General features: G+C 39.5%; 1 protein-coding gene across 11 annotated transcripts in view; it reads left to right on the top strand.

The window, feature by feature from the left end:
* The window catches only part of FAM13A (family with sequence similarity 13 member A), a 363,829-nt gene that overhangs the window by 341,458 nt on the left and 9,002 nt on the right, over nucleotides 1-13,369 (top strand). For all 11 annotated transcript variants that reach the window (XM_064285550.1, XM_064285551.1, XM_064285552.1 and 8 more), the window contains 2 exons: nucleotides 5,329-5,424; nucleotides 7,322-7,405. In XM_064285550.1, coding sequence (XP_064141620.1) covers nucleotides 5,329-5,424; nucleotides 7,322-7,405 — 180 coding nt within the window. The remainder of the gene's footprint in view (nucleotides 1-5,328; nucleotides 5,425-7,321; nucleotides 7,406-13,369) is intronic.

Below are 13,369 nucleotides of genomic sequence, written 5' to 3' on the forward strand. Positions count from 1 at the left end.
GGAAAAGCAGAGTTCACTTGATATCTGGCCAGCTGAAAACCCAAAAGAGACCTTTTAATTCTTAGATGTATGGTGTTACCATGGACCCTGGACTCTAAATAGCATTTGGGCAATAGTTTTTCTAAGAAGAAAAATAAGTGCCTCCAGAACTAACCTATAATTGCAAACCCCAATTTTTCAGAAAAGCGATTATTCAGAGCTCCTGGGTTTTTGCCGAGTCTCCATATTCTGATTTAAACAGATGCTTTTAAGATCACAGGCCAGAGCAGTTACCTGCCGCTTCTAGTCATACATTTTTTAACAAGGCTGTTTACTTTAACAGGGCACTCTATGACAGATTGGCGTGTGTATAAAAAACAAAAACACTCATTTAGACACTGGGACGTAATTCTCTGTTATTATTAAATCGTGTTCTTTTCAACACTTAAGAGTCTCATCAAAAGGTCTTATCACAGAGAGAAATAAAACAAATAACTGCAGCTTACTGCATTGTCTTCTTTAAATAGAACCCCTTGATAGTAAATGTAGAGGAGGAAAGAAAGGCCCCTTAATGAGAGCCTCTGGGTTCTTTTTGAGTCTCTTCCTCACTGGCATTTATTCATGTGTTTTAAAACCTTAGAAACTAATAAGACAGTAAACATAGTCATGTTCAAATATAAATTCTAAAGCCATACATAAATACTGCAGTTTGGTTGTCTGCTATTTTGGATTATCTGATCTTGTCACAGACAGCCTACCGTTATAACCTGATAATAAAGAAGATAGAGTTGCTGTTTTCTCAGGGCATGGGTCAAGAATACAACAGTTATAAGAATCCATCCCATTTTGTCTTTTCCTTCTAGCAGTTTTATGACTCAGCGGTATCCTTCCATATACAGACTCGAACTAGTTTTTGTTTTATTAAGATTTTGAGGCAGTGTAGTATCTTGTCTGTCTATACCACCGTTTCTCACAAAGTTGTACATCTGTGCAACTGTTCATAACCACAAAAACCAAATCAAACCTGTTGCCGTCGAGTCAATGCCAACTCATAGCAACTCTATAGGACAGAGTAGAGCTGCCCCGTAGGGCTTCCAAGGAGCAGCTTCAAACTGCCGAGCTTTTGATTGGTAGCCAGGCTCTTAACTACTGTTCTACCAGGGTTCCTTCATAACCAGAGAGCGTTGTAAAATCAGTAAAGGCAAATGTTTCACCTTGGAAGGCAAAATTCTTTATATTAAGGAGACATCTTCATCAAACCCTACTTAGAGGGTAATGACACTGTATTAGCACTATATCATGACACTCTATTAGCAGCCCACTCGACTTCATGACAGGAGACCTGGGTTCTTAACCCAGCTCTGTTGCTTTGGGCAGATCATTGCCCTCTACAGTGCTTAGTTTTAGCATCTAAAAAATAAGGCTCTTCTAGCTCTAATATTCCATGATTCTGATTTTTATCTCTGTGTATTCCTTCTATCTTCTTTTGATGCTTCCTGAGTCATTTAGTATTTTTCCCATAGAATCCTTCAGTATTGTGACTAGAAGTTTTAATTTTTTCTTCAATTCTTTCAGCTTAAGAAATGCAGAGCATGTTCTTCCCTTTTAGTTTTCCATCTCCAGGTCTTTGCACATGTCGTTATAATAGTTTACTTTGTCTTCTCAATCCACCCTTTGAAATCTTCTGTTCAGTTCTTTTACTTCATCGTTTCTTCCTTTCACTTTAGCTACTCAATGTGCAAGAACAAGTTTCCAAGCTTCTTCTGACATCCATTTTGGTTTTTTCTTTCTTTCCTGTCTTTTTAATGACCTTTTGCTTTCTTCATGTATGATGTCCTTGATATCATTCCACAGCTCATCTGTTCTTCAGTCATTAGTGTCCAACGCATTAAATCTATTCTTGAGATGGTCTCTAAATTGAGGTGGGATATACTCAAGGTCATACTTTGGCTCTCCTTGACTTATTCTAATTTTCTTCAGTTTCATCTTTAACTTGCATATGAGCAATTGATAGTCTGTTCTGCAGTCAGCCCCTGCCCTTGTTCTGACTGATGATATTGAGCTTTTCCATCATCTCTTCACACAGGTGTAGTCGATTTGATTCATGTGTATTCCATCTGGCGAGATCCACGTGTATAGTCCCCATTTATGTTGTGGGAAAAAGGTATTTGCAATGAAGAAGTTGCTGGTCTTGCAAAATTCTGTCATGCGATCTCTGGCATCATTTCTATCACCAAGGCCATATCTTCCAACTACCGATTCTTCTTCTTTGTTTCCAACTGTTAGTAAACATCTTCAGTTTCTTCATCTTTGGCCTTAGTGGTTGGTGCATATATTTGAATAACAGTCATATTAACTGGTCTTCCTTGTAGGCATATGGATATTATCCTATCACTGACAGCATTGTACTTCAGGATAGATCTTGAAATGTTCTTTTTGATGAAGAATGCAATGCCATTCCTCTTCAAGTTGTCATTCCTGGTATAATAGACCATCAAAAGAAGATGAAAAGAATACACAGAGTCACTATACCAAAAAGAATTGGTCAGCATTCAGCCATTTCAGGACGTACCATATGAGCAGGAACCAATGGTACTGAAAGAAGAAATCCAACCTGCACTAAAGGCATTGGGAAAAAAACAAGGCTCCAGGAATTGACAAAATAACAATTGAGATGTTTGAACAAATCGATGCAGCACTGGAAGTACTCATTTGTCTATGCCAAGAAATTTAGAAGACAGCTACCTAGCCAGCTGACTAGAAGAGATGTGTATTTATGCCTATTCCCAAAAAGGGTGATCCCACCGAATGAAGAAATTATCGAACAGTATCGTTACTATCACATGCAAATAAAATTTTGCCAAGATCATTCAAAAGCAGCTCCAGGAGTATATCAACAGAGAATTGCCAGAAATTCAAGCCAAATTCAGAAGAGGATGTAGAACCAGGGATATCATTGCTAATGTCAGATGGATCCTAGCTGAAAGCAGAGAATACCAGAAAGATGTTTACCTGTGTTTTATTGACTATGCAAAGGTACAGGACTGTGTGGATCATAACAAATTATGGATAACACTGCAAAGAATGGGAATTCCAGAACACTTAATCGTGCTCATGAGGAACCTGTACATAGATCAAGAGGCAGTCGTTCGAACAGAACAAGGGGATACTGCGTGGTTTAAAATCAGAAAAAGTGTATATCAGGGTTATATCCTTTCACCGTACATATTCAATCTGTATGCTGAGCAAATAATTTGAGAAGCTAGACTCTATGAAGAAGAACAGGGCATCGGGATTGGAGGAAGACTCATTGTACTTCAGGATGGATCTGGAAATGTTTTTTTTTTTGACAATGAGTGCAATGCCATTCCTCTTCAATTTGTCATTCCAGGCATAGTAGACCATGTGATTGTCCGATTCAAAATGGCCAATACCAGTCCATTTCAGCTCACTAATGCCTAGGATATTGATGTTTATGCGTTCATTTCATTTTTGATGATTTCCGATTTTCCTAGATTCATACTTCGTATATTCCACATTCTGATTATTAATGGATGTTTTCAGCTGTTCCTTCTCGTTTTGAGTCATGCCACATCAGCAAATGAAGGTCCCCAAAACTTGACTCCATCCGTGTCATTAAGGTCAACTCTACTTTGAGGAGGCAGCTCTTCCCCAGTCATATTTTGAGTGCCTTCCAACCTGGGGGGCTCATTTTCCAGCACTGTATCAGACAATGTTCCACTGCTATTCACTGGCTAATTCTTTTCAGAAGTAAACTGCTGGGCCATCCTTCCAGGTCTGTCTTAGTCTAGAAGCTCAGCTGAAACCTGTCTGCATGGGTGACTCTGCTGGTATTTGAATACCAGTGGCATAGTTTGCAGCATCACAGCAACACCCAAGCCCCCACAGTACAACAAACAGACACATGGGGGCAGGCAAATACAAAAGGCAGCCAATGGCAATCCACTTGTACATAATCTAAGGTTGTGCCTTCAAAGTTGAGAGCCCAAAAGGCCTATAAGAAAAATGGCCAAAGCCAGTGCTATTTGCCCTCTTTTTTTTTTTTAACCTCTGTATCTCCTGCTTTGTTATGTGTGGAATGGGAATAAAATGCAGAAGACAAACAGCAAACTTAAAGCAAAGATACTTCCTCTCATTCCCCATTTAAATAACTAACGGAAATAGACGCTCATTTGTGAGTTAGGCCTATCTGCCTGTTCAGCACAGTACTACTCTGACACAAATGGGATTGCCATGAGTCGTGGTCAACAGCAACTGGTGATGGTGGTGGTAATGATGGATTTATGCTTGAAATATCCACTCAGTCATTTCAGAAATATTTATAGAATATTTCCATTATATCAGGCACTGAAATAGCTACTAGGGATACAAAAACATAGACTCCTGCTCTCAAAGGGCTTACAGTCTAAAGGAGGAGACAAGTGTGTCAACAAATACTTATATAATGTAAAAGTGTCAGTGAAATTGCAAGGTGTTCACAGGGGACAGTGGTGACACAGAAGACAGAATGAGTAAGTGTTCCAGAATGTGGGATGTTGGAGGAAAGCTTCACAGGGAAGAAGCTCTTGATCTGAAATTTGCCCAAAGAGTAAAGACGAGACCATTCCAGAGCAGAAGGAACGAGGCCAGTAGCTAAGAAACTGCCTAGTTTGTTTGTTGTTTCTAAAGCCTGAGTATGATGAAGAAGAGTAGTAGCAGCAGATAATGAGGTTGGTTTGCTAGACAAGGGCCATGAACGGCTTTAAATACTGCCCCAGGAAGTTGGACATGATTTCTCCCCACTGCCTGTGGAATCAGTCCTTTAGTTCAGCAAAAATTGTTGAACCTGTGCCAGATTTTAGAATACAGAGATGAGCCAATCCATTTATTCAGTCATCAAATGTTCCTTGAATACATACTGTTTTCCAGAATCCCGTCCTTAAGTATACAACAATTTCATGAGGTAGAAAGACATGTAAATTAATTGATTACAGAACTGCAGGATAAGGATTATAATAGAAATACACACATTCTCCTTTCCTGGAACCAGAAGATAATAGTCTTGGAATTCTGAACCTGGAGTAGTTTTAAGTAGGGGTCTAGTAATGATCATAGTTTTGTTTTTGAAAAAGCAATACTGCTGATGGAGTGATTTCCAGCGATCTCGTGGCTAAAGTAGATATTTTAAATATTTATTGACAAAATAATGCTGTCAGATTAAATAAATATTGGAAGAATGGCAAGACTTAAGTTGAATCATCTGTATTCTCTCTGGGACCACAAGGCCCCATAGCTGGAAGCTTGAGCACTGTGAGCAGTCCTCTCAGCTCTTTTGTTCTTGCTTTTCAGGTAACAAAGAATGAACGTCAGGTGATGAAGCCGCTATATGACCGGTACAGGCTGGTCAAACAGATCCTGTCCCGAGTCAACACCATACCCATCATTGTGAGTACAATACTTTTTGTTGTTCACTACCTGGTTGAATGTGCCCTGGATGTATTAATAGGCCCTAACCTGCTTTCTCATTAAAGAATAGGCTATCATAGTTGAACCAGCCATTGATTTCTATGGCCCACAAGCTTGAGGAATGAAGAACTTACCAAAGACTCCTGAGGCAGTATTTGCCGAAAATGAGCAAATCTGAAACTGAAAGGATTTTTTTTCCCTTTTGGGAGTCATACATTGGCTGTATACATCCACCTGAAATATATTAGACCAAGCCCCTCACCCTCTCCTCAAAAACAGAACACCAAGAGTACCAAAACCAAACCAAACCTGTTGCCATCGAGTTGATTCCTTCTCATGGTGACCCTATGGGACAGAGTAGAACTGCCCCATAGAGTTTCCAAGGAGCACCTGGTGGGTTCCAACTGCTTACTTTTTGGTTAGCACCTAACCACTACACCACCAGGGTTTCCACTAAGGGTACAGGGGCCGTGATTTACAGGCTTCTCCCACTCCAAAGAATGCCTCTCTGATTCTAAGGGCCCTCTGTTAATAAATAATCATCTCTCCCCTCCAAGAGAGGGATAACCCCCATGTGAAGCGTATCAAGGAAGAAAAGCCACTAAGAAATTCAAGAGAGAGATACCCATCTTCTTCTTCGAGGATGTGGAGAAGTATAGGGAATGGAAAGAAAAGGAAGGGAATCTAATAATTGCGAAGTTGTTCTTAGTGGCCACCAGCCTCATACAGAGCTGGTCTGGGACCCCTATGTTTTTATTTTGTTGAAAGTAAGCAGCAGCAACCTGCCTACAGCTCTGGCATAGCGTTTCAGGCTCTGGCCAGCGTGCTGTCATCACTTATCAGCCTGGGCCTTTCCACTCCCTGGTTTATGAGCAGGCTGTTAACATCCTGACCATCTCTTGGGAAATTATTTGCCTGTTTCAGTGCTCTCATCTCCAGGGGCCTTGGAACTTCTTTTGCTGGCTTTTACACTTTTTAATAAATAGATACAACTTCACCTTTATTGAGATGCATATCCATTTTAGCTGCTGCTTTTACCTAGCCCTTCCTTATTTCTAAGCCTAAAATATGGTATTTTTATTTCTTGTAATCATGTACTTGTTTTTATGAATGAGGGAGGGTCCAGAGACCTCAAGCAAGTATATTTGAAGAAGGCAACTCTTCCGAAAATTTCCTTCAGAATAAATTAATAAGTAAACTAACAAATTCCCACTGCCATTGAGTCAATTCTGACTCATTGCAACCCTATAGGACAGAGCATGCCCCATATAGGGCTTCCAAGGCTGTAAATCTTTACGGAAGCAGACTACCATATCTTTCTCCCTGGAGCAGCTCGTGGGGTCAAACCGCTGACCTTTTGATTAGAAGCTAAGCACTTTAAGGAATCTTTTTCATTCTCCAGTTAGGAGCCCTTGTGTTCTTAAAGGAACCCTTGTGGTACAGTGGTTAAGAGCTATGGCTGCTAACCAAAGGGTCAGCAGTTCAAAATCAGATAACCTTTGAGTTGCTTGATCAGCTTACATTATTCTCAGTTTATTATAGTTAAAGTGTTCTTGTAGTTACTTGTGATTGGGGAAGAAAGAGGGTGGGAGGCAGGTGTTTCTCTACAGGTTTTTTCACGGTGTATGGTGAAGGTACTGATGTGCTGTTCTTGTGCTAATACACACTCCTTGGTTTCTGTGTGGGCTTTGAACTGAAACAGCAGCTTAGAAAAGAACTTTGATTGTTTCAGATTTTCCTGGGCATATTTATGGAGGGGCTAGAGTATTCACTTAAAAGATGGTATAAAACACTGGTGAGGTCAGAGGAGGCAGAGAGAGCTGAGGAAAAAGGGAAGGGATTCACAGTGTAACCTACTTGTTAACGCCTGTTACAGGGTTCCCCCTCCAGCAAGCGGAGAAGCCCTTTGCTGCAGCCAATTATCGAGGGCGAAACTGCTTCCTTCTTCAAGGAGATAAAGGTGAAGACCTCCAGCTGCTAAAAAAAAAAAAGCCATTGCTAAATCTGCCTAAGTTCCTTCCTTCCTCCCTCACTCATGTGAATGGAAACAGGTCGTAATTGGGCCCTTTGGTGATGGCTTCTTGTAGTGTCTCAAGATCAGTAGCTGCGTATAACCAGCTTTGAACAGTTCCTATTGATTTATATTATTTTCATTTCATTCCCCTTCTTTTGTTTTTGTTTTTGTTGTTTGTTTTTACATTGCTTCAGAGATCATTATTTTGTTTTGCTTTTTTCACACTGATGTTTTATAATTAACCCATTTGGGGAATGGGTTTTCTTTATTCCAAAATTTGGTTAAATTAGCTCATTAGGAAACTAAAAAAAAAAAAAATTTACTGAGTTTATAGAAAAAATCAAAATTAACAGAAGCAATATATATATCCCATCCGCTGCTTTTGAGACAATTCTGACTCATAGCAACACAATAGGGTTTCCAAGCCTGTTAAGTGCTTGACTAAGTGCTGTTAAGTGCTTAACCAAACGGTCAGTGGTTAGAACCCACCAGCCATTTCTCAGGAGAAAGATGTGGCAGTGTGCTTCCATAGAGATTTACAGCCTTGGAAACCCTGTGGAGCAGTTCTACTCTGTTCTGTAGTGTTGCTATGAGTCGGAATCGACTTGATAGCAACGGGTATATATATGTGTGTGTGTGGACGTGTATATAGATATATATATACATGTACATAGATATATATGTCACACACACAATGAAAAAGTATAATTTTATAGACAAATATTTTAGTTCTCTCTGACACATTTGTTGGTGAAATTACACCTGTTCTTCCCCCCTCTTGCCTTACTCTGGCACATTTACTCCTCAGTACTAATTTTATAATCCTCTGTTTATCTGTGAACATGGTGCTTATGACCGGCAGACACTAGAACATATGCTCTGATTTTTTTCCCAGCAGTAATTAAGGATTTTGTATAGATAATCCCTTTAGCCCTTGGCTACTTTGGCTACAATGGAACGTGTAATCTGTGGCCACAGACCAGAGTGTTTCTCTATAGGGACCTAATTGGTCTGCACTAGGATCAGCCTCTTTCATTTTGTTTTCTTCAGAGAACTGAAGAAACTGGACTGCCTTATACAGGACTCCAGAGGTGAAAAATCAGCCAGTCATTGTTTTTAAAATCAGTGTTTTTGTTTTTTAGCAGTTGTTTGAAGTCCTAAGGGGGAGTTAAATCCAAAGCTAGAATGAGTTTTAAGAGTTTAGTTCGTCATTCTTCTCTGATAATTCCGAGTTGGCTGGCTAGTTATTTATTTACTGTAGTTAAAAAATGATTATTTCAGAATATGGGGCCTCTTTCCCACCAAGGGAAACCCTGGTAGCATAGTGGTTAAGAGCTACAAGTGCTAAACCAAAAGGTCAGCAGTTCAAATCCCCCAGACACTCCTTGGAAACCCTATGGGGCAGTTCTACTCTGTCCTATGAGGTCGCTGTGAGTTGGAATGGACTCGACAGTATCGAGGGTTTTTTTATTCCCACTGAGAGACATCAGTTGAGAACCTCTCCATTTTCTTGCCTGATTCTTGTCATTATAATTGTGGTAAAGTGCCATAAGCTACAAAATCTCTCATATTTATTACTCCATTCCTTTTCTTCTTAGTCATCATAAATACTTCATCTGCCTTATTTTAAGGTATTAGGCAAGGATGATGCTCACTATGTGTATTTTTTTTAAAAAAACTTATTTTATGAAAATGCTCTAAACTTAGTATTGAAATATTCGGGCCAGTATGCTATATTATTTCGTAAAAATTCAGAGCTATTTTCTAACAATAAGCCTTGATGTTAATGAAAGAAGACAACACAAAAATTAAACCACTGTGATGGAACAAATGTGGCCAATGGTGTGTATGAAATTTAGCGTGTTACTGTTAGGAGCATGCCATAGAACTGTTACTAGATAAAAATGTGTTCTTTAACACTTTAAAATATGATACTTAATAATCGCCTCATTAAATGTATTGAAGAAATATTAACAGCGCTCTTTTTAAAAGGGCACATTCTTCCAGTGTTTATTCTTTGGCTTAGTTTGTTTTTTCACAAGTATGTTTTGGCCGTGGCTTTCATACTGGACCACATAATGGTCAGAATTTCAGATAATTTTGCAGTGATTACATTGCTTTTGTAAATAGTAATGTCTTTTGTTTCACTTTCTTACAATTGGCTAGACTCATTAACATGTATTTGGATTGTACTAATTCTTGGCAATCCTGATACAATTCAGAATTTGGTGTGTGTACAAATAAGAAGATTTTAATTATTTTCTTTATAAACCATCCCTGGTTTTAAATGCTTATGTGAAGGAATCAGCTATTATTAAATCTTTTAAAAACCCTGGTGGCATAGTGGTTAAATGCTAACCAAGAGGTCGGCAGTTCGAATCTGCCAGGCGCTCCTTGGAAACTCTTATCGGGCAGTTCTACTCTGTCCTGTAGGGTCGCTATGAGTCGGAATCAACTCAAGGGCAGTGGGTTTGGTTTGGTTTTTTATTAGTAAATAGCCAATTCTCCTGTCTAATCTAAGACTCTCTTCTAAAACTTCTCTGTCAGAATGGAGACACTGTCCATAAGAAAAGACTTCATCCTCAGCTTGAAAAGTTCGTAGGGAGAGTAAAAAAGCTCATTACGTGGGCTGGGCTTCAATAATAGCTAAAAACTTATATCATTTTATAATTTTAAGTGATAAAATATAATACACTTATATATTATATAATTCAAGAATATATAATAACTTCAATAAATATATATATCACAATTAATGAAAATTATAATATCCATAGTTTTGTTAATTTATTACTTTATACTTAATGGGCTTAATTTTGACTTCTGGAGCAAAAAGGAATAAGCAAACTGCTTCTACCCTGAAAGGATGTCATGTATTTATAGTCACCTGCCGTGCCTACTCCTACCCACGCCCTGTACAAATCTTTTTTCCAAGTTCTCCTTACTCTTCCTCATGTGTTATGGGTTTCAGGCCTTTCACACACACACCAGTTTATGTGTGCCCCTCTTGAAAACTGAAATCCAGAACTGGGCATTTTCTAGAAATGATTTAACCAGGATAGTGGACCACAGGACCAGGCCTGACCTTGATCTGAACAACGAAGGCCCTTTCAGTTCTACGAATCCATGACTATGTAACTCTCAGTGTATCGTAAGTTCATTTTAATCACTAGGGTAAGGCATCTCAACCTCAACACTGTTGACATTTGAGGCCAGATAGTTCTTTGTTGTGGTGGGCTGCCTTGTGGATTGTAGGATATTTACCGGCATCCCTGGCCTCTGCCTGCTAGATGCCAATAGCACCTCCCCAATGCAGTCGTGAGAACCAAAAATGTCTCCAAAACATTGCCAAATGTCTCCTAAGGGGTAAAATTGTCCCCAGTAAAGAACCACTGGTCCAGGGCCATGTCTCATTGTTGGCTCACGCTGAGCTATGGTCTTGTGCAACCTGTTTCCTTTTCCATCGATAGCTTATTGTCTATGTATCTAGTTCCTACCCCCTCCCCCTGCCCAACTATAGGCCCTTCAGTTTTCTAATTTTTTTTTTTTTTACTTATTTCAGCCTTGTGAGATAGATTACATGTAAGTTTTGTATTCTACCATACCAAATGTCCCTACCTATTTGTATTATTTACATATCTTGTGAATATTCCTTTTACGTCTTTATCCAAGTGAATGGTAAGATACTGAGTAAGGCAGGGTCAGATGAGGAGCCTGATACAGGCTACCCTCCAGGCTTACATCACCATTGCATCATCATTTTGCATAGAATTGGGCAGTCAGCTTTCCTTTTGTTGATTTGGCCCACCTCTCTCCTTACTGAAATCCAGCTATTCCAGCAATCCTGTCTAAAAGGAAAAATGGTTAGTCTTCATGACTTGCTTTTAAGGAACCAGCACTAGTCATCGTTGATCACTGATTTTTTTTTTTCTCCTGTTACTCATACATTATCTATGTATTAATTCTTTCTAGAATATACCCAATATTCACAACAACCTGATGGTCTTAAAATTTGAAGATCCATCTATTTAGATTTTTTTCCCCATGATTTTCAGAGGTTACTGAGTAGTTTTGTTTAGCTTCATCTCAGAGAACACTGAGTGCTCACTATGTGCATGGCATGGTTCACATTTTTTAAGTTCTCTCAGGACCCTGGGGGATAATTTGGTAAGACTGAAATACCTGACTTCATTAAGGGTGGCTAGGTGCTTCTCTGTTACTTTATTTCTGACCTGTCTTAGGCTTTAATACTCTCTGTCAGTTTGTCTTACCATGGGGGCTTGCGTGTTGCTGTGATGCTGGAAGCTGTGCCACCAGTATTCGGATACCAGCAGGGTCACCCATGGAGGACAGGTTTCAGCTGAGCTTCCAGACAAATACAGACTAGGAAGAAGGACCCGGCAACCTACTCCTGAAAAGCATTAGCCAGTGAAAACCTTATGAATAGCAGCGGAACGTTGTCTGATATAGTGCTGGAAGAGGAGCCCCCCAGGTTGGAAGGCACTCAAAACATGACTGGGGAAGAGCTGCCTCCTCAAAGTAGAGCTGACCTTAATGACGTGGATGGAGTAAAGCTTTCAGAACCTTCATTTGCTGATGTGGCACAACTCAAAATGAGAAGAAACAGCTGCAAATATCCATTAATAATCAGAACCTGGAATATACAAAGTATGAATCTAGGAAAATTAGAAATCATCAAAAATGAAATGGAACGCATAAACATCAATATCTTACGCATTAGTGCGCTGAAATGGACTGGTATTGGCCATTTTGAATCGGATAATCATATAGTCTACTATGCTGGGAATGATAACTTGAAGAGGAATGGTGTTGCATTCACCGTCAAAAAGAACATTTCAAGACCTATCCTGAAGTACAACGCTGTCAGTGATAGGATAATATCCATAAGCCTACAAGGAAGACCAGTTAATACGACTATTATTCAAATTTATGCACCAACCACTAGGGCCAAAGATGAAGAAATAAAAGATTTTTATCAGCTGCTACAGTCTGAAATTGATCGAACATGCAATCAAGATGCGTTGATAATTACTGGCGATTGGAATGCGAAAGTTGGAAACAAAGAAGGAGGATCAGTAGTTGGAAAATATGGCCTTGGTGATAGAAACAATGCCAGAGATGGAATGATAGAATTTTGCAAGGCCAACGACTTCTTCATTGCAAATACCTTCTTTCACCAACATAAACAGCGACTGTACACATGGACCTCGCCAGATGGAACACACAGAAATCAAATTGACTACACCTGTGGAAAGAGATGATGGAAAAGCTCAATATCAGTCAGAACAAGGCCAGGGGCCGACTGTGGAACAGACCATCAAATGCTCATGTGCAAGTTCAAGCTGAAACTGAAGAAAATCAGAGCAAGTCCACGATAGCCAAAATATGACCTTGAGTATATCCCACCCGAATTTAGAGACCATCTCAAGAATAGATTTGACGCATTGAACACTGGTGACCGAAAACCGGACAAGATGTGGAATGACATCAAGGACATCATACGTGAAGAAAGCAAGAGGTCATTGAAAAGACAGGAAAGAAAGAAAAGACCAAGATGGATGTTGGAGGAGACTCTGAAACTTGCTCTTGAACGTCGAGCTGCTAAAGCAAAAGGAAGAATTGATGAAGTAAAAGAACTGAAGATTTCAAAGGGCAGCTCAAGAAGACAAAGTAAAGTATTATAATGACACGTGCAAAGAGCTGGAGCTGGAAACCAAAAGAGAAGAGCACGCTCAGTGTTTCTCAAGCTGAAAGAACTGAAGAAAAAATTCAAGCTTCAAGTTGCAGTAGTGAAGGATTCTGTGGGGAATATATTAAATGATGCAGGAAGCATCAAAAGAAGATGGAAGGAATACACAGGCATTATACCAAAAAGAATTAGTCAATGCT

Source organism: Loxodonta africana, chromosome 5 (genome assembly GCF_030014295.1).
Source record: "Loxodonta africana isolate mLoxAfr1 chromosome 5, mLoxAfr1.hap2, whole genome shotgun sequence".
In the NCBI taxonomy this organism is placed as follows: domain Eukaryota; kingdom Metazoa; phylum Chordata; class Mammalia; order Proboscidea; family Elephantidae; genus Loxodonta; species Loxodonta africana.